Below are 20611 nucleotides of genomic sequence, written 5' to 3'. Positions count from 1 at the left end.
GAAAATGAAATTACAGAAAACACTGGGGGTGACTATCAAAAGATGTTCTATAATACAATGCTCAACCTCATTCAGTCAACATACACAAAATTAAATATTACTATTCCAGATGATTATCATTGTTCGAGTCCTCTAAGTGTCACACAACGAAAAATCAAATATGCAACAAATGACAAGCAGGAGAAGCCTGTAACCCCTAGAGGCTAGGCGGCAGATATGGAAAAGCCTCCTAGATATGGGTGGTAGGAGGGAAATGAAATACCTCCCATGGACCAACAGACCTGGTAGTGGACAGCAGAGCTTACCAGTACTGGCATGAAGCCAAAGATGGAGAACATCTACATAGGATTCATCTCCAGACAGTTACTTGACATGGCTGGATCAGCTTTAATGGCAGTAACACTGTGGTGGAGAAGGCAAGAGGGAAACCAATCTGCTATTTTCCCATGCCAGCCTTGATAGCAATGATGGACATCATTAAATGAGGGGTAGCTGTCAGCCTGGCAAACCAAGGCAGTACCTCCGGGCAAAGAGGAAAAAGGAAGGTGCATACACAAATCAGATCTCGGCTGAGGTACACATGATGTTGACAAAACTGATTTCTCTCTCAGCCAAAACCCAATTGTGACCAAAAAACACTCATTCAGAAAAATAACTGACAGGTACATGGAATATACAAGGCCTTGTACAGAGTGGAAAAACTAGACATTGTACAAAAAGAAATAAAAGAAAGGAACATTGATTTACTGAATATCGCAAAAACCCATTGGAGAGGCAAAGGCCACTTTAACTCACAGATGGGTAATCATATCTGCTTTGCAGGCCCTGATTCAGTCAGCAGGAATGGGGTTGCAACAATTACTAGCAAGGCATTACACAAATTTATAGCTGGATACAATCCCATTAGTGACAGAATGATCTCAATAAGAATTGACTTTGAACCGTTAGGAATCGCATTTTTTCAAATTTATGCACCAACTGCCGATTCAGATGAAGAAACCATCGACAACTTCTACAGAGAACTGAATGCAAGCTTTGAAACAATACCTAAAAAAGATATATTAATCATAATAGGCAATTGCAATGCAAAAGTTTTAAAAGAGGTATACTGTGAGTAGACATATCGATACAAAATAAATAACGGAAAAAAACTCACGTAGAAAGATTATTTAATAGTATAATTTTCGCCTGTGTGTCACAGGCATCTTCAGTACATTAAGCTCAAAATTAAACACTAACTGACAATTCCAAAAAGCGCCACCTAAGTAGCTGGTGTAAGATAACTAAAAAGATCAATAACTTTCCTTAAAAAAAAAAAAAAAAAAATTAATACAATAAAAAGTTAGGAAAGATTAGCTGATTCGTAAAGTACTATTTCCCATAAAGGGGATAGACGTAAGCTGTCGGATCTGTTTAAGTTAGGAGAATGAAGTAGAGTTTCACATGTTTCTTTATAAAGGCGTTCCATGAGAAACCGACTTTTGTGAAGAACTCTTGTCTTTCTCCAATGAACTCTGCTGTGTCTAGTGAAGATGGCATGTTCAGAAAGTCCAGACTTTTCAGGTTTTAAAGTATTCAATATAAGATTGGTGTTCTTCTAGCCGAATAGAGGCAGATCTTCCCGTTTGTCCAAAATAAGATAATCCACAAGAGCACGGAATCTGGTAGACACCTGGATGATTAAGATGTGGAAGCTTGTCCTTAGGAGAAGTGAGAAAGGTGGAGATTTTTCTAAACGGTCGAAAGGCAACAAAAATATTCAGTGGTTTTAAAACTTTTGCTATACGTTCACTGATGCCTTGTACATAAGGGATAGTAATGCGCGTTATTTCCTCTGTGTTTGAAGAGGAAGACATATTAAAACTACTCAAAGTTCTTTTAATGAAGCAATTCTTATAACCATTAGATAGAAAGGAAGAAATTATGTATTGTTGTTCTTTCTGTAAAAGATTGTCTGAAGAACAAAAGGAGTGGGCCCTATGAACCAGTGTTTTAATAGTTCCTGCCTTTTGACTAGGATGGTGATGAGATTCCGCATGGATATAATGGCCTGTATGAGTCTTCTTTCGGACGTTTCTGATATCATGACAGTTTAGATGTTGTTTCTTTATTTACAAATGTGCCTCTTTCAGAAAGTATTGAATTACTACAACAGGAATTTCCTTCAGACTTTGTAAATGTATTTTATTTTTTGTAATAAATCCTGGTTATTTTCCCTTCAAAAATAAGTTGTATCAACAAATTGAAGGAACAGCAATGGGTAATCCTCTTTCTCCTGCTATCTCCAATTTCTTTATGGAACATTTTGAACAACGTATCTTTGACAACATTTCTCCCAAACCTACTCATTGGTTCAGATATGTCGATGACATTTTTGCTGTATGGAATGGCTCTTCTGTTGAACTTCAACAATTTCTCACTAAGTTAAACGCATTTCACCCTAGGATCAAGTTTACCCTAGAAGTAGAATCAAATAAGCAGTTAGCCCTTTCAGATCTTCTAATTCTTCGCCAACCAGATGGTAACCTACATTTCTCAGTTTATAGAAAGAAGACTCATACAGACCATTATATCCATGCGGAATCTCATCACCATCCCAGTCAAAAGGCAGGAACTATTAAAACACTGGTTCATCGGGCCCACTCCTTTTGTTCTTCAGACGATCTTTTACAGAGAGAACTACAATATATAACCTCTTCCTTTCTATCTAATGGTTATAAGAATTGCTTCATTAAAAGAACTTTGAGTAGTTTTAATATGTCTTCCTCTTCAAACACAGAGGAAATAATGCGCATTACTATCCCTTACGTACAAGGCATTAGTGAACGTATAGCAAAAGTTTTAAAACCACTGAATATTTTTGTTGCCTTTCGACCGTTTAGAAAAATCTCCACCTTTCTCACTTCTCCTAAGGACAAGCTTCCACATCTTAATCATCCAAGTGTCTACCAGATTCCGTGCTCTTGTGGATTATCTTATTTTGGACAAACGGGAAGATCTGCCTCTATTCGGCTAGAAGAATACCAATCTTATATTGAATACTTTAAACCTGAAAAGTCTGGACTTGCAGAACATGCCATCTTCACTAGACACAGAGTTCATTGGAGAAAGACAAGAGTTCTTCACAAAAGTCAGTTTCTCGTGGAACGACTTTATAAAGAAACATGCGAAACTCTACTTCATTCTCTGACGGCTTACGTCTATCCCCTTTATGGGAGATAGTACTTTACAAATCAGCTAATCTTTCCTAACTTTTTATTGTATTAATTTTTTTTTTTTTTTTTTTAGGAAAGTTATTGACCTTTTTAGTTATCTTACACCAGCTACTTAGGTGGCGCTTTTTGGAATTGTCAGTTAGTTTAATTTTGAGCTTAATGTACTGAAGATGCCTGTGACACACAGGCGAAAATTATACTATTAAATAATCTTTCTACGCAGTTTTTTCCGTTATTTATTTTGTATCAAAATGCAAAAGTTGGTAAAAGAATGAACAATCACAACAGGAAAATACTTGGAGCTTTTGGCTTGGGCAACCAAAATAGCATGGGAGAAAGTCTGGTTAATTTCTGTATAGAAAGAGAGTTGAATATAACAAACATCTGCTTCAAACACCATACTCTTAGACTATATACCTGGAGATCACCCGGTGATAGAACCAGAAACCAAATTGATTTTATCCTAATCGATCAGCAATGGAAATCCATGATGAAAAATATAAAAACGCTTCCAGGTGCAGACTGTGGCTCAGATCAACTCCTCATAGCAGGCATAAAAACACATTTCAAGGTGAATAAACTAACCTATCCTTCAAGAATAGAGATCTCAAGAGTTGATAGTAATTATTATATTGCAGTGGAAAACAGACTTTTAGAATTAAGAAACTGTATAGAGGAAACAACATTGGAAGAACTTTGGTGCAAAACAAAGCAATAATTCTTGAGACAGCAAAGAATACAATTCCCAAAAGAACAAAAATAAAGTCCATAGATTTCAAGTGAAACACTAGTTCAAATTGTAAAAAGAAGAAAAATCAAAGCAACTGGACTTTCTAATGAAACAGATAGACAAAAGTATTCTAAATTATCAAAATGTCTCAAAAAACTCTGCAAAGCAAGACTAGGACAAGTTTTTACAAAAGCAGTGTGAAGAAATTGAAGAACATTCTAATAAAAATCAAACCAAAGATCTATTCAAGAAAATCAAATTCATAACTAGAAACTTTAAACCAAATACCTCTAAGTATAGCTGAATAGCTGATTCAAACAACCGAATTTTAACTGATACAAATGATGTACTCAAGAGACGGAAAAATTACTGTGAAAATCTTTATAAAGATACTATCTCATTTGAAGAAAGACAAGAGGAACTCATAAAAAAGAACAGAACAGTTTAAAACATGAAATTGAATGGAATTTGAAAAAAACTCAAGAAAGGTAAAACACCAAGGTTCGATCAAAACCAAGTGAACTACTCAACAATCCTAGTGCCTAATGGAACTGAAATTATCTTTAGACTATGCAACAAAATTTAGGAAACAGGTATTTGGCCAGATCTATATTAATACCATTACACAAGAAAGGAAATACTAATGATTGCAACAACTACAGGACCATTGCACTGATTTCACATACAAGCAAAATTTTGCTATATGTGATTAAAGAAAGACTGTAGAACTACATTGAACTATAAATCCCAAATGAACATGCAGGTCTGGTAGTCAGGTCTTATTATGAATTCATAATGAGAAAAGCTCTTGATGGATGGGAAGGTGGAATCTCAATTGCAGGTAAGAAGATAAACAACCTTAGGTATGCAGATGATATTGTGCTTATAGCCAGCAGTGAAAGAGAACTGATGTCACTTATTGGGAGAGTAGAATGGAAGAGCATTAAATATGGACTTAAAATTAACAGAGATAAGACCAACTATATAACGATAGCAAAAGAAGAAACATCCAATCATAGCATCAACTTAGAAAAAGCTGAGCAGTTCATATATCTTGGAGCCCTGATAGATAATAAAGGCAGTTGTTATACTGAAATAAAAAGAATTGTTATGGGAAGGAATGCCATGACATAACTAAAAAAAATATGGAAAAATAGAAATTATTTCTAACATTACCAAATATAAACTAGTGAATACCCTTATTTTCTCAATCGTTCTCTATGGTGCAGAATCATGGACACTTGGTAAGAGAGACAAAGACACTTGACAGCTTTGAAATGTGGTGCTGGAGAAGAATGTTGAATATCTCATGGATGGATAAAAGAACCAATGTCAGTCTCGATCAATTAAACATCAAAAAGAGACTGAGTGACAGTCAACAAGAAGTTACTTCAATATACTGGACATATATATCACAAGATGGTGATAACATCGAGAAGGAAATTATGCAAGGAAAAGGTAGAAAAGGAAGACCAAGAGGGATAAATCAAATCCAAAGGATCTCAAGACTCTCCTTGGAAGAAGCAACTGCGATGTCAAGAGAACAGAAATAGATGGAGAAACATTGTTGCCAAGGTCATGAATCCTCAGGCATGAGGAGATCGATGAAGATAAGCAGGAACAACAGAACAATTTTATCTGACAATGTCTGAGAAAAATATGTATCCCATTTGCCAAAAGCTGCAGAATTAAAAGTGCAGCTTATGGTAGACGTGGGGAGGGCAACTTGGACTGAAAGGATATGGTGAAGCATGTCAGGTTCTTTTCATAGCATGTAGTATAAAGTGGGTTACCATCTTCAATGATGAGTTCAAGGAAAGAGAGAGAGACAAAGAGATGATATTTAGGTATAAGTAACTAAAAAGGATTCTTCAACTCCAAACTCCATGGAGAAGGCTGCATAAAATGCTTTTTCACTACAAAACTTTGATACAGATCGCTTTCTCAACTATCTGTCAAAGTAAAAAATCTTGTCTGAATTCATCTATTTAGGATGAATCTGGTCTATTCTTTCCCAAATTTTTCTTAGCCATTTCTATGCTTACATAGATCTTGTCATAGATCTATGATGTAAGCATAGAAAGTAATCTAATTTTTGCATTCAATTTTATTTCCATATTTAGTCTATGATTTTATAAATTACTCCAATCATCTGGAATTCGAATTATGCACTATGTAGACACAATAAAATTTTTGTACCAACATATGTGAGAACTTCTGGTTAAATAACCTAAGTCAGTTGCCTTTCCACATTAAGTTTCTGACAGCTTTTCTACCTCTAATGCTGAAATGCATCCTCAACTGCATTCCTCCTAGATATATTCTACTGACATATGTGACTTATCTCATTTAAGAATTTCCTCATGCTAATTACTCCAGACATCAAGAATATCACTATTTGTTCATGCCACCGTTGTCATCTATGATTTCTTTTTAAACAGCACTCTTTCCTTCACTTCTAAACAGCATCCAGAACATTTTGATATATATATATATACATATATATGATCTGCTATATTTAGAATCTTTTTCCCAAAATCTGAAGAAAACATTGATTCAGCAAGAGAGTGACTAGTGAAGTTGTCCACAATGATAGGAAACTCAGAATATTATGGTGGCTGATGCACGAATTTGTTTAGTTACTTTTAAATACATCTTACTGTAGCCTTTGTACATTTTTATCTGAATTCTTTCAAGGCAATTGCTCACTTACTTGTAACCTTTTGTATTGCTTCTTTTTTTCTTTTTTTTTTTTCCCCCAAATCTTCACATCAGCCACCATAATATTCTGAGTTTCCTATCATTGTGGACAACTTCACTAGTCACTCTCTTGCTGAATAAATGTTTTCTTCAGATGTTGCCAGTGGGTCGTCTCTAATGTCTGAGTTTTCAAATGCCTATTTTTTTTTATATCTGTATTTTGCATCATTTCACATATTCCACTTAACTACTGATTTTTTTTAAACCCTTCCTTACACATTTTTGTTTTAGTGCGATGCTAATTTTTTATCCTGTTCAAAACTAAATGGCAATCCCTTCCTATCTTAAATCCCTGTTTAACATATATCAACCTACACATGAGAGATATAGGTAAGTGGTTAAGGAGAAAGACGGAATCTGCTGATGTTTCTTGAAGTGATGGAGATTATGGTCCATACAAACAATCGTGTGAAAAATGCTGTTCTAAAGAACAGAAGTAGATCAAATGCAAAAACAGGAGGATCAAGGATGATGGGAGCAAACAGTTGACTTTTATCTTCCTTTTCTGAGACAAGCTACATACAGACTTTCTTCCATCCTATTAGAAATACCAGATTAACACTACAGCTTATATGGGCATTAAAATAAGGAATCCTATTTTAAAGAAAAATACTTTTGAACAAATTTCAAAATATGTTATTGTACCATTAAAATTTAATTTGTTGTAAAAAAAAAAAAAAAAAAAAGCAAAATAGTTTCCATTATGTTGATATTTCTAAGCAATATTCAAATTACAAACCTTGGAAAACAGAAGTATAAAGCTAAAGAAAAAACTTTCCATACAAACCAACTGCCAAAATATTTGAAGAAAATCAGTGGTTAGTATTATGTCTTTCTCTTATAATCAGTCATGGCCTGATATTGCTTGCCAAAAATTGCATGCAATTATTTAAATTACATAGATTAATAATACTCAGGTATTTCAAGAATCAAAACATCATCAATGAATTACTGATATGTCCCTTCAATGGGAGTATACAGGCTATTATGATGGTACTACATGAAAAGTTTGCAGTTTTCCTAATTTCCTATGGACAATTTTCCTCCAGATATATCTGTTATCTATCAGACTGCAAAATATTATATTTTGAAATGCTGACATTTTTTCCTAGCATTTTTAAAGGCCAAAAAACGTGACTCTGGACGTAATGTTATCTGTTTTCAAGCACTCTACAGCTTATTGATTTAAAAATCAACTGAGATGTAAGAAAAAGACATAATATTAACCACTGATGGAAGTCATGTAAAAGTGTATATTCATAGAATTTTCAGCTATGTTTCATAGTCATATTCAAAAGAAGAAGTAACTACAAAAATAAAAAAAAAAGAGGCCAATAAATGAAACAAATAAAATGAAATATGAATAACTTTTTTGAATAATTTTTTCAGGCATAGTATTCTAAGAAACATTTGGAAAATTAATCATGGAAAAGTTTACAACCCAACAATGAACCAAAATGGTGTAATTTTAATGTCAGAAATGAAATGCTCCCTCAGAAACAAGGATCTGTCACTTGATCAAACATTTCCAGCAAGAGGATTTCGTAGGTATCTTGCCACAATCCAGGAAATGCCGTTCATCCAGGACAAAGGAAAACATTCATGTGCCAGACAGTACTGAAGAAGAACTAGGAAAGTTACCCCGAAGATGTTCTGGCTAGCTAAGTGTGTCTTGGACATCACTGCAGCATATTTTAAACCATTTATGCCTAATTTTGCAGTCCATCCACTTTCAACAACTGGCTGGAGAACAGAATAACTTTATCCACCATCTGATCATTTCTGAACGTGCTCACTTTCACCTCAATGGTTTCATAAACAAGCAGAACTGCAGGATTTGGGGTTCAGAGAATCCAACTGGCCTGAATTTCACCCCTTCAAGCACACAGTCTTGAAGTGCAATGTCACAGGGAATCATCGAATCTTACTTCTTTAAGATAACAACAGTAACACAGTGACAGTCACTGGAAGCGATATCAGGCCATGACTGAAAATTGTGTATCCTGTAGTAGAAGACAGACCAGTAGATTTAGTTGCAGCAAGATGAAGCCACTGCCCACACTGGTAGAGCCATAATGGAACTCTTAAGACACATGTTTTGGCAAGTGAATAATTTCGCAAAGATCTGCATTGGTCATTAGCATTCTCCAGATGTGATGGTTCTCAACTTCTTCTATGGGATTACCTGAAGGAAAAGGATTATGTGAACAAGCCCAAGACAATCCAACAGCTGAAGGAGGATATCTGTGCAGAAATTAGGGCACTGCAACCAAAAACGATAACAGCTGTCATGGAACATGCCACAGAAAGGGCCCATCTTTGTGAAGCCATAAATGGAAGGCATATATGTGAAATGGTTTTTGATAACTAATAAAAAAAAATCTGCATGGACTGAAAGAGGTGAAAGATAGGATGTTCATTGCTTTACAGCACTTTCTCGTAACTAATGTATCAGAGGGAGGAAATCTAGTTTGTTGTCATATATGACTCCCAAGAATTTAGCTTCTGGTGCAACTGAGATTAATGTTGGTCCTAGTTCTGGGTCAGGATGAAGACAATACCTGCAACAAAAATGCACCCATACTGTCTTCTGCTGTGAAAATCTAAACCCATTTGCAAGCACCCATTTTGAAAGATGATCAGAGTTGCAGCAATGGCCTGCTGTAACTCTTTCTATGACCCTCATATTATACAAATATGAAATATTTATGTAATATGAGGGTCATAGAAAGAGAGCCTTATATTACATAAATGACAGAAGATGACAATGTCATCCATACAGAAGTCATTACGCATGGTTGGAGGAAGTTGTTTGGTTATCAAGTTAACCTTGACTGTAAAATGCACAAACTAAACTTTGTGGGACTCCCTCTTCTTGGATATACAATCAGGAGAGAGAGCAATTCCCACTCAGACTTGGAAGATTCAGTTGGATAAAAAGTTCTTTATAAAAAGAGGGAGATTCTCTGAGACCAAAATTGTATACGTCTAAGTATTTCAAATCTCAAAGCAGTTGTATACTTTTTTAATATATATATATATATATACAGGGTGTTCGGGATAAATTTGACATATTTATAATTAATTATATTTTTCCGTAAGTTACATGTATTAACACACACTTCTCTTCATTTAAAAGTTTGGACCCTTCTTCATTCATATACAAGATGTCAGAAAGGATGGATAGCTGGAACCCACCTGAATCATGGAAGAGAATAACTTGTATCATGATGATTCGTGCCCGCCATCAAAATAAGGATATTACGACTGCTGCCCAATGCTCCCTGAATACAGTAAAAACAATCAGGCATGAACTAGAGACTTGCAATGGTGACTACGAGGATGTAGCAAGAAGAAAGATCCCTAGCAGACGATCTGATTGCGTTCGTACAGCAGAATTCCTCGCAAATCTGCAGGAACAGGTGTTGAAGAACCCTGGCATTGGAATTCGGGCTTTGTTCGTGGAGTTGCTAACTGTAGTCAAGCCCTGGATAACAAGGGTAGCCAATGGTAGGCCGTATGTATGGCAGCAGGATTCGGCCCCTTGCCACACCTCTGGGAAAAGTCAAAAATGGTTGTCTGAAAATTTCTACGACTTCACCAGTCCAAATGTTTGGCCTCCAAACTCCTCCGACCTTAACCCCATGGATTATTTTGTATGGGGCGCAGTTGAAAAAGACACCAATCGCACTTCCAGTAATACAAAAGCCCAGTTAATGGATAAAATTAAAACAGTTTTTGCGGCCCTTCCCAGGGAGACTGTAGCATCAGCTTGTTCGAGGTTCCGAAGCAGAATTGAAGCTGTGATCGATGCTAATGGTGGTTATTTTGAGTAAATCTTGTTGATAGTATTGTAATTAACTCTGCCTGTAATGTTTTTTTGTCAATTCATTAAATTTAATAGATACAAAGAAGATTTTCTTTTTCCTTACGAAACTGTCAAATTTATCCCGAACACCCTGTATAATAAATGCTTGCATTTCAAGAGAGGGCATCTCTTTGCATTTTGCCAAAGGCAACTCTAATGGATGCTTCCAGATGGATCTTGGTGTGAAAAAAAACAATTGAGTTCATACAAGAATTTCATCACTTTTTAAGGGGTGCTGTTGATTGAGAGTATTCGGTTGTTCAATGACATTTACAGAAGCTAGATTGTGTTCGGGAAAAAAGTTTCTAGAGAGAAAACCTTGTTATCCAGAAGACCATAAAAGATGAGTGTTTCAATTTTTCCAGAATCTTGCAAAAGCAAGTGGTCTGATAGTTTATTGGTGATTTTGGATCTTTTCTGGGGGTTAAAAAAAGCAATAATAATTGCCTTTTACCAGGTATATGGAAAAGCAATCTCTCAGAAAATTTTCGTAAATTCTCATAGAAAATAGTTGTAACATGTCTTTTGAAGCTGACGGAAGATTGCCCAACAATAGTTGGGTAACAATTAATCAAAGCAGCTTTCTTTTTTTCTTAACAGCCTGTTGTAATATTTAGTGCCACACAAAAAAAATAAAATTTCCTTTTTTTTTTGGTTTGCATTTTTGAGCAAGAAACTATGGGTGGGAGGGAGATAAGAGGATGCTGCTGATAAGAGGGTGGTCTGAAACGTTCTTGGCCTTACAATGAAAAAACAAATTTATAATTTTAAAATTATTTTTATTTTTCAACATAATCTCCCTTAAGACTAATACATTTATTCCAGCAATGCTCCAGCACCATTATCCCGTCCCTGTAGTGGTTCTCAGTAAGATCTGCAAAATACCCCTCTACAGCTGCAATCACCTCTTGATTCGAAGAAAAATGTTGACCAGCGAGGAAGAGTTTCAGTTTAGGGAAGAGATATAAGTCAGAGGGAGCCAAATCTGGGGAATAGGGTGGATGTTCCAACAATTCATAGCGCAGTTCCCTTAATTTTCCCATTGCCAAAATGCTTTTGTGGGCAAGTGCACTGTCCTGATGAAAGACGATTTTTTAGTTCTGCAAACTGGGTCTTTTCTCACGAATTTTTTCATCTAGTCTGGTTAAAATATCGGAATAATATTCCCCAGTTATTGTTTTACCCTTTTCAAGATAATTAGTGAACAAAATGCTTTTAGCATCCCAAAACACCGATGCCACGACCTTTCCTGCTCATGGAACAGACTGTCTTCTTTGGCACTGAACAACCAGTTTCTGTCCACTGTTTTGACTGCTGTTTGGATTCTGGTGTGTAACGGTGAATCCAAGTCTCATCCATAGTAATAAATCAATGCACAAAATCAGTTTTATTCTTGTTAAAAACTCTCCAAGCACTGTTCAGAGATTTTCATGCGAGTGCATTTTTGATCTGCTGTGAGCAAGTGCAGCACCCATCTTGTGGAAAGTTTTTTCATTTGCAATTCTTCATGAAAAATATATCCTGTACATTCTTTTGAAATGCCTATAGTCTCAGCAATTTCACGCACTCTGACTCACCTGTCATCCAACATAATATCGTGCACTTGATCAATGATTTCTGATGTTGTTATACTTTTTGGATGTCCTTCACATGGATCATCTTCAAGACTGGTTCACGTTTAAACTCGGCAGTTCATTTCTTAATTGTCGAAAATGAAGGAGAAGAGTGCCCATATACTTTTATGAACTTCGAATAAATTTCTTTTGCCGTTAAACCTTTTACAAAGAATTTTATAACCGCATGATACTCAATTTTATCCATTTCAAGGGATACAGACAGTTGTATAAAACCAACTACTTGATAGAATCACTTGCAATTTCACATGGATGCTTATGACAGATGAACCAACTTAAAAAACTAATAGTGTTGTCATCTATGGTTGAGGCCGAGAACTTTTCAGACCACCCACGTATTTCTTCTATATTGTCAGATGCTAATTATATGAAGAGCCAAAGGCTTCAATTCGGCGACATGAAATTATTTAAGTTAAGGGATATTACATCCCATATTGTTAATAAGAAACTCAAAGAGTTTCATGCCGAATATAGAAACTATATAAAGTTCGGCGAGCCCAAGCGTAAGCAAATACCTGGATAGCGCAACACGTAACCCATTTGGTAGTGCAACACTGAGGCAACTCATAGCAAGGGTGGAGCAAGTTACGATCACCGTTCTTTTCCACATGAGTGGTTTCCATATTTCTATGACAACAATAAAGGTTCTATTGCATGTTAACTATGGCCTAAGAGATGCAATTCACATTTGGTAATTAGTTGATATTTAGTCTGAGAAGTTTACTGACTGATAATTATGTACACATTCTTTAAGAATAATGAATTTTACTCAACCTTTTTAACTGAAAATTATTACTATCTTTCTTATATTGAATAGGAAAATATTAATAATTCATCAAAGCATTACAAAAAATGACTACTATGATAATGTTAATATTTGCCAGTTGTGCAACATTTTTGTAACTATTACTGGCATTCTTGGGTGTTGACTGATCTGGATATACAATAGTTTGCTAAAATGTGCAAACATAATCAAACGGATAAATAAAATTTGTCGTTTTAAAGATACTTCTGAAATTATCCTGAAGTACTCTTCATACTTCTTGCATCTACTTCATAATTCAGCAATGGGAAAGTTAATAATTTTCCACAAAGAAATTTAACATCATAACCAGCTGCAAAATAAACAAAATTTAACTTGCACATTATTTCTATTGCTAAAATTTAGGTTTTTAGGTATTTATTGCATAATGAAACCTGTGGAGCATTTATGACTAAACATACACACATAACCACAGTAATTAGATTTCTTTAATAAGTGAATATTTCGTCCAAGTATCATAGGGTATGTATCAAACAGACCTGGAGATTGCCGGACGGTAGAACAGCTAACCAAATAGACCATGTACTAGTGTATCAACGTCACCACAGCTCCATCTCGGATGCGAGAAGTTTCAGAGGAGCAAATGGAGATAGCGACCACTGTCTGGTAGCCTACAATTTCAGGCATAGAATTGCAGTTCAGAAGCCCACATGTCCTACCATACCATCGGCATTGGACCTGGACAAATTGAAAACAGTGGAAGGCAAGCGGGCTTTCCAGTTAGAGTTGCAGAATCGTTTTGGGGAGTTACAGGAGAAAGAGGATGATCCGGATGGGATGTGAGACACCATCAAAAATACGGTCGCATTAGTTGCCTCGAGGACTGTGGGAAAGAGGAAGAGGAGGAGAAAAAGCATGGTTTAATAGACAGTGTGAAGAAGCTGTAGGCTGTAGCGAAATGAAGGGGAAGCACTATTGAACTACCTAGAGGATAGCAGGAAGAAAGCTGCATATGAGAGGGTGAGAAGAGTGGTGAATACATGTCTACACAGGGGAAAAGCAAAAGTATCTTAATGAGAAAGTGGCTAGTAAAGAAAGAAATAGGGTGACAAATAATGGACGGGAGATGTACCGGACGATCAAAGTCATGCGAGGTGCCCAGACACAAGCAGCAACCATAAGAGATGAGAGTGGAAATCTATTAACAAACTCAATAGATGCTCTCGCTCGGCAGTGAAGATATTTTGCAAACTTGCTGAATGTCAATGCTGGAACGTCAGTATCGGAGGATTATACTCCTTATCAAACTGCTGAACCATTTATGAAGCGCCGACATTTAGTGAGATTACTCGTGCTATCCGCATGCTGAAAAATAATAAGGCTCCAGGAGTAGACTGCATATCGGCAGAGCTCCTGAAGAATGGTGGGGACCATCCTGCTGGAGCAGCTGCACTGGCTCATCTTGATGATCTGGTGAGAAGAATGGCTGCCAGACAAGTGGAAGGAGTCGCTGATCACCCCAGTATATAAGAAAGGAGATAAGACTCAATGCAGCAACTATAGGGGCATCTCACTGCTGTCGACTGGCTACAAGGTACTGTCTAACATCATGCTAATGCGCCTCACAGCATATGCAGGAGTGCCTTGGTGACTACCAGACGGGCTTCAGGAGGAACCATTCTACAATAGACCAACTCTTCACGTTGCGCCAAGTTTTTGAAAAGTGATGGGAATATAACCGGGAAGTTCATAATATTTTCATAGACTTTTCTAAAGCCTATGACTCAATGATACACCCAAAAATATGGCAGGTGTTAGAAGAGCTGGGAATTCCGAAAACTCCGAAAAATGGTGCAGGTGTGCGTAGCTGGTTCGAGAGCAATAGTGAAAGCAAAAGGTGACCTTTCGGACCCATTTCAAGTACAGACCAGTGTGAAGCGTGATGGGCTTTCTCCGATTCTCTTCAATCTAGTGTTGGAAAAAGTAATTAGAAACACACAGCAAGTGGCAGGTCGAGTCGATATGAGGGTGCAAGTTAAGATTCTTGGCTACGCTGACGACTTGAACGTTATGGCGCATCAATGGGATGACGTGGTGGCATTAGTTACTGCTATTGAAGCTGCAGAAGAAGTTGGCCTGAAAATAAATGCCGAGGACTAAATACCTTTTTATGAGTCGCATGCTGCTCAAGATCCAGAGGGAGCTGCACAGTTTGAGAGGGTGAAAGTATTCAGGTACTTGGGTTCTTGCGTGCCTGAAGACAACAAAGTTGAGGCTGATGTCCAGAGTCGGGTAAATGCTGAGAATGTGGCTTATTATCAGGTGCGTCCCCTTTTCGCCACGCGCTTGCTGTCTTGGACTACAAAGGTGGGACTATACAAGACTTTGATCAGGCCTATTCTCCTCTACAGTGCTGAAGCATGGACTCTCATGGCAAGACAAGCCGATCACCTGAGCGTATTCGAGAACAAGATGCTACGACGTATCTATGGAGGGATCATGGCAGACGGAGTCTGGAGGAGGCAGTCCAATGCTGCCATACACACTTTATACAACTCAGCAGACATCTTGATGGAGCTGCGAGCCCGGCGTCTTCAGTGGCTGGGGCACCTGTACCGTGTGGGCCCCCGAAAGGACTGTGAGACAAGCGTGGGAGGTCCGACCCCAATCAGGGAGACCGAGAAAGAGATAGGTGGATCAGGAGAAGGAAGACCTGCAGGCTGGAGACCAGAATGTGGCAGACAGTCGCAGAGGACCCTGCGTAGTGGTGACATGTAGTGCTTGAGGCCAAAAGTCCCCCCGGGCGTTTAGCACCTGGCTAATGTAATGTATCATAGGGCATCGTCAGTACAGTTAATTCAAACAATACCATAATGACATTCTTACTATCCTTAAAGTCTGGGAAATTGTCATCCTAAGTTGTGTAAAATAATTTTTTATATGTTATCTCATTTTAATACAGTAATCTTTTTCTCCTCCCCCTAAATATATTTTAATTTAATTCTATAACACACTACTGCACACAGAGGGATTCCACTGTAAGCATGTGCTCTAACTGTATGTGATTCCTAGTACTGTTTGAATTAACTGTACTGACGATGTCCTATGATACTCAGGACGAAATATTTACTTATTAAAAATTCTTATTACTGTGGTTACGTGTGTATGTTTAGTTTATTGAAGTGGCATGATTAAAAAAACTATCTAGTCTCTAAACCAGTACTAACAGGATGTGTGCATATCCAGCCTTTGTGGATATGAGAAGTAAAAAAAAAATAGAAGAAACTAATAAATTATTTTAATTATATTTCAACAAATTTTAGATGTTTATCAAGCTGTTCTGTTAAAAAGTACAGGAATTCCCTTTTATATGTACATCACTTTCATATAGTAACTTACCTCGGAAATCATGAAGCGTAAACAGAAATCCAACAAAAAAGATTTGCCTTTACGAAAGGCACCAGCAACTGACACCACAACCACTTGCTTATCTTTTACATGCTCTTGTAAAAGAATAGATTCTAAAGCTTCTTCATCGAGTTCAAAAGTATGATCCTCTGTAGCTACTACTACCTGTACTGGCACTCCCTTCATCCTGGAGCCATTGATATGATTGGTGTATTCTGAAGAAAAAAAATATTACTTATGTACTTTGGATCATTTTCAATAAAATCACATGTAGTACACAACAAAAAATCATCAAAGTCTTAACACATACCTTTAAAGAGCATATAGCATACTATGATATTAATATACAAAAAGTTTAAAAAATCCAATTGACAATTTTCCTCCAAATTAATCTGCTATTTGTCAGACCTACACTATGGACTTCTAAGGCAGTTCTAACTGCAAATGACCTAGTTCTTGGTCTTCTGAATCTTTTTCCTTCCATCATGGCATCAGACACCTATTTTTCTAACCTTCCTTCTTCTGTGATTCTGCTATTGATGCCAATCCATTCACGCCCCTCAGTTTTCTCTAAACTCGTATCTGTAGTGTAGTCTTTGATTAAATGTTTCATTCCTAATCCAATCACCAGATCTATAAGTTAAACTGGTTTGAACAACACTGCCATGCTCACAGCTAGTTTAGATTTTAGCTAATTTCCCTCTTTTATTATAAATTTATTCAACTCACTCCCCCACCACAAGTTTACTTATTTTGTCATCTACTTTCATATTTAATTTTCAACCATCGTCATTAAAATTTGTGCATAAACAGCTAAATATTTTTGTTTCTGTAAGTTCTCCATTGAGAAATGAAAGTAAGATCTGGTCTTTAAACCTGCACATTGGCCATCTAAGGATAGACAAGATCTATTGACATTTGCATCAGAGAATATAATTACAGTATGAAAAAAGTACTGAACAACTACAACAATATATGTTATGGAGTAAACAGGTTTAATTAAAGAAATACATGTTTACACATGATATGTACATCCACAACTATCGGTGGAATCTTGGTCAAATAAAGCATTAACGACAGCAGATTATGTGCTCAAAATAGACACCTTGTCTTTCAAGACAGGTTTCGTATCACACGTAAAGGTTCTCTATCATCTTGGAGAACAAGGTTCAAACATCAGCTGAACATATCATGTAATTTTATCCCTTAGTTCATCAAGGTTTGAAGGCAGATCATTGTGGAATATCTATTCCTTCAATATACCCCAAACGAAGGCATCAAGTGATGTGAGATTATGAGAATGTGAAAAGTATGGGAATTCTGTGAACCTCAAAATGAGCCTCCAGGAAGTGTTCTGATAAACAGGCTCTAGAACCAAGTGATGGGGTACAGGTTGCTCCATCCTGTTGGAATACCTGAGCAAGGAATGGAATGGTTTTTTTTTTTTTTTTGCACTACACATCCTATGCAAATCCAGGGTGAACAGAACCAACACATTCTTGATGTAGCATTTACTATTCAAGGTCACAGTTATATCATCCTTTTCAATGAAGTAGGCCCAATTATGCCATGGCCACAAACTGCACACCATGTAATGACCTTTTCACTGTGAAGAGGATTCTCGTGGAGAAATTCAGGTCTAAAGAAACTTGTAGGTTCTTCTATTTACATGGCCACTTAGATGCACTTCGTCTGAGAACCAAACATTATGGAGGAAGGATGGTTCTTCATAGACTCTGGCAGTATGCATGCACAGTATTCCAGCAGTGCAGCGTAATCCATTGCAGTTAAATTAAACACTGACCCACCTGAATGATGTATGAAAAGATATCCAGTTCCTTAAAGATTCTCTGTAGCGACTGCCTCAATATCCCAAGTTTTACAAAACACAGTCAATGCTGGTTGATTGTGTTTTGGAGACTGACACCTTTTCCAGCACATGCATTTGATTCTCATTTGAGTTAACAGTTCATGGTCTCCCCCAAATGCCCTTTGCACTGCAGCAGAACACTTCCGGTATGTTGGAACTTCTCAATTAAGGCAACGATGCCACTCCTTGGGGCACGGTTATGGAAACGACGACCAAACTGCTCACAAACATATTGTAGGCTTGGGTCATTTGCTCTACCAACTCTGTATGAACGAAAAAATTAAATGTAATGGTGTAGACTTCACATGTGCTCTTCTACTAATGTCCATGTAGACAAATTGCATATCTCATAGTGCATTTTTTTTCCTTTCTGCATACCGTATATTTGCTACTATCATTCAATTATGACTAATTAGAACCGGAAGACCATGCTTTACCTACACAATCAAAACCAATGCCATAAAGAATTCATTACCAGTCAGATGGTTTCTGAAGTCAGCAGCTGTAATGAAATATTCAAACTTCAGTCAGTGTGGCTGAATTCATCTACCAAAAATTCAGAAGACAGTTATTTTAAGACTAGCTCTAACTTAATGCTTATAAATGTCCTTTTATCCAACAGCAAAGATGCCAAAATTAGGACTAATTATTTTCTCATGACCACATTGTCATGAGAACAATTTCACATTGTTCCCACAAATTTTTTTTGTTATAATAGTGGGCTTGTGTACAGTTAATCTAGTGAAATATTAGCAGCTGAATATTGTTTGATTCAGTTTCCTACAACTTATTAAGTATATCTTCAGATAAATTATTATTATACAGGTATATTCATGGAATCAGAAGACTCATCATGGGTGACCCATGATAACCATTATATGCATAATACCTATTGTACCTCTTCTTAAACTCTTTCACTGTTGGGATACTCACAACCTAGTTCTGGCAATCCATTCCACTAATTCACAACTCTCCAAGCAAAATATCTAGTCCACACACCCATACACAACTTACAGGGACAACCCTTAGTTTTTTCTTTTCTCTCTCCCTCTATTCATCACTTATTGAAAAATTTCTTGTGTCAATCTTATAACTCTTATCACTTCCCTCTTTTCACATATCAACTGAACTTTTCAACCTATCCTTATAAGGACAATTGCACAGCCTTGTCACCAGATGGTTCACTGTCTCCTCTTGATTCTCTCCACTACCTCCTGATCCTCAATAAACATGGGCAACCTAATCTGTGTACATTAGTCAAGATGTGGCTAAATCATAGCCTCATTAATAAATATACAAGTAATCCTTTGAGCTATTTTACCAACTTTTGCAATATGCCATATGATCTTTAACTCTGTCAACCATGACTCCAACATTCCTAGCCTCATCAATTTCCTGAAATCCTGTATCACATGTGATACAAAGCACACTCATGTTCATAGAAACTGCATCACCTGCTATAACCATTTTTTTTTATAATTAAATTTGAATGCCTATTTTAAAAGCGATAATAACACAATAACTGTCACAAATGATGAAGATAATATAACATTTTTATTTTTGATTAATATTTGGCTCTTTTTAGTACATGACAACAAACTTGCAAATATTTCAAAATGGAGTGGATATTTTCACTGAAAAAAATTTCTTGGAGCTCACAAAAACACTGCGGGAGCTCCAAGAAGATCCCAAAGCGTTTTCGGCTTGTGTATTTCAGTACCACAAGTACCATTTGGTACACAAATTCTCAATGGAGTTGAGATATGAGCTGTTTCCTGGCCATGGTAGTCATTGAATTGAGTGTTCAGTGAGCCACTTATTAACCTGCAACAAAAACTAAAGCTTTTTTTTTTTTAAGTACTAAACTGAATTTGTATGGTACATTTTAGGGTTATAATAGCATTACTTACACTTTTTGCCCTATGACAAGGAGTCATTCTGAAAGGTGCAGTTTGTTGTGTTACGGTAAATAGGCTCTGGTAGTAGGAAGCAATTCTTCTAAAATTTTTTAGTACACTTGTGCATTCACTGAACCTTTTGTGAAATGTGACCAACACCAAGATATGATATGTAGCCCCCAGATCATCTGACTTGCTGAGAATTTGATTGTTGACACTAGACAGTCAGGGAATCAACAAATTTAGCTGACCACAGCAGATTGACAACAGGACATCCTTTCAGCTATTTCACAAGAAGAATAGCCTTCTCTATTCAAAGCTTGAATCAAAGTTTTTCTGTAAGGTTAACTGCACATAACTAGCCATAGCGATCTCTTCACGAAAATTAGCTTTTGCTGTATTTATAGCATAAATTGAATTTTTTCCCACAATTGTCTTGAAACTGTATCTGCCGTCGACACCCTG

The 20611-nt window shown here is 36.7% G+C and overlaps 1 protein-coding gene across 3 annotated transcripts in view; it reads right to left on the bottom strand.

The window, feature by feature from the left end:
* Nucleotides 1–20611, bottom strand: part of atl (atlastin GTPase) — a 315725-nt gene that overhangs the window by 235732 nt on the left and 59382 nt on the right. For all 3 annotated transcript variants that reach the window (XM_090400775.1, XM_090400777.1, XM_090400776.1), the window contains exon 2: nt 16370–16593. In XM_090400775.1, the coding sequence (XP_090256901.1) occupies nt 16370–16593 (224 nt within the window). The remainder of the gene's footprint in view (nt 1–16369; nt 16594–20611) is intronic.

Source organism: Typopeltis vanoorti, chromosome 11 (assembly GCF_054136105.1).
Source record: "Typopeltis vanoorti isolate ZY-2024b chromosome 11, IOZ_Tvanoo_1.0, whole genome shotgun sequence".
NCBI lineage: Eukaryota > Metazoa > Arthropoda > Arachnida > Uropygi > Thelyphonidae > Typopeltis > Typopeltis vanoorti.
The sequence above is the reverse complement of the archived record's forward strand: the minus strand, read 5'-3'. Positions and strand labels throughout refer to the sequence as shown.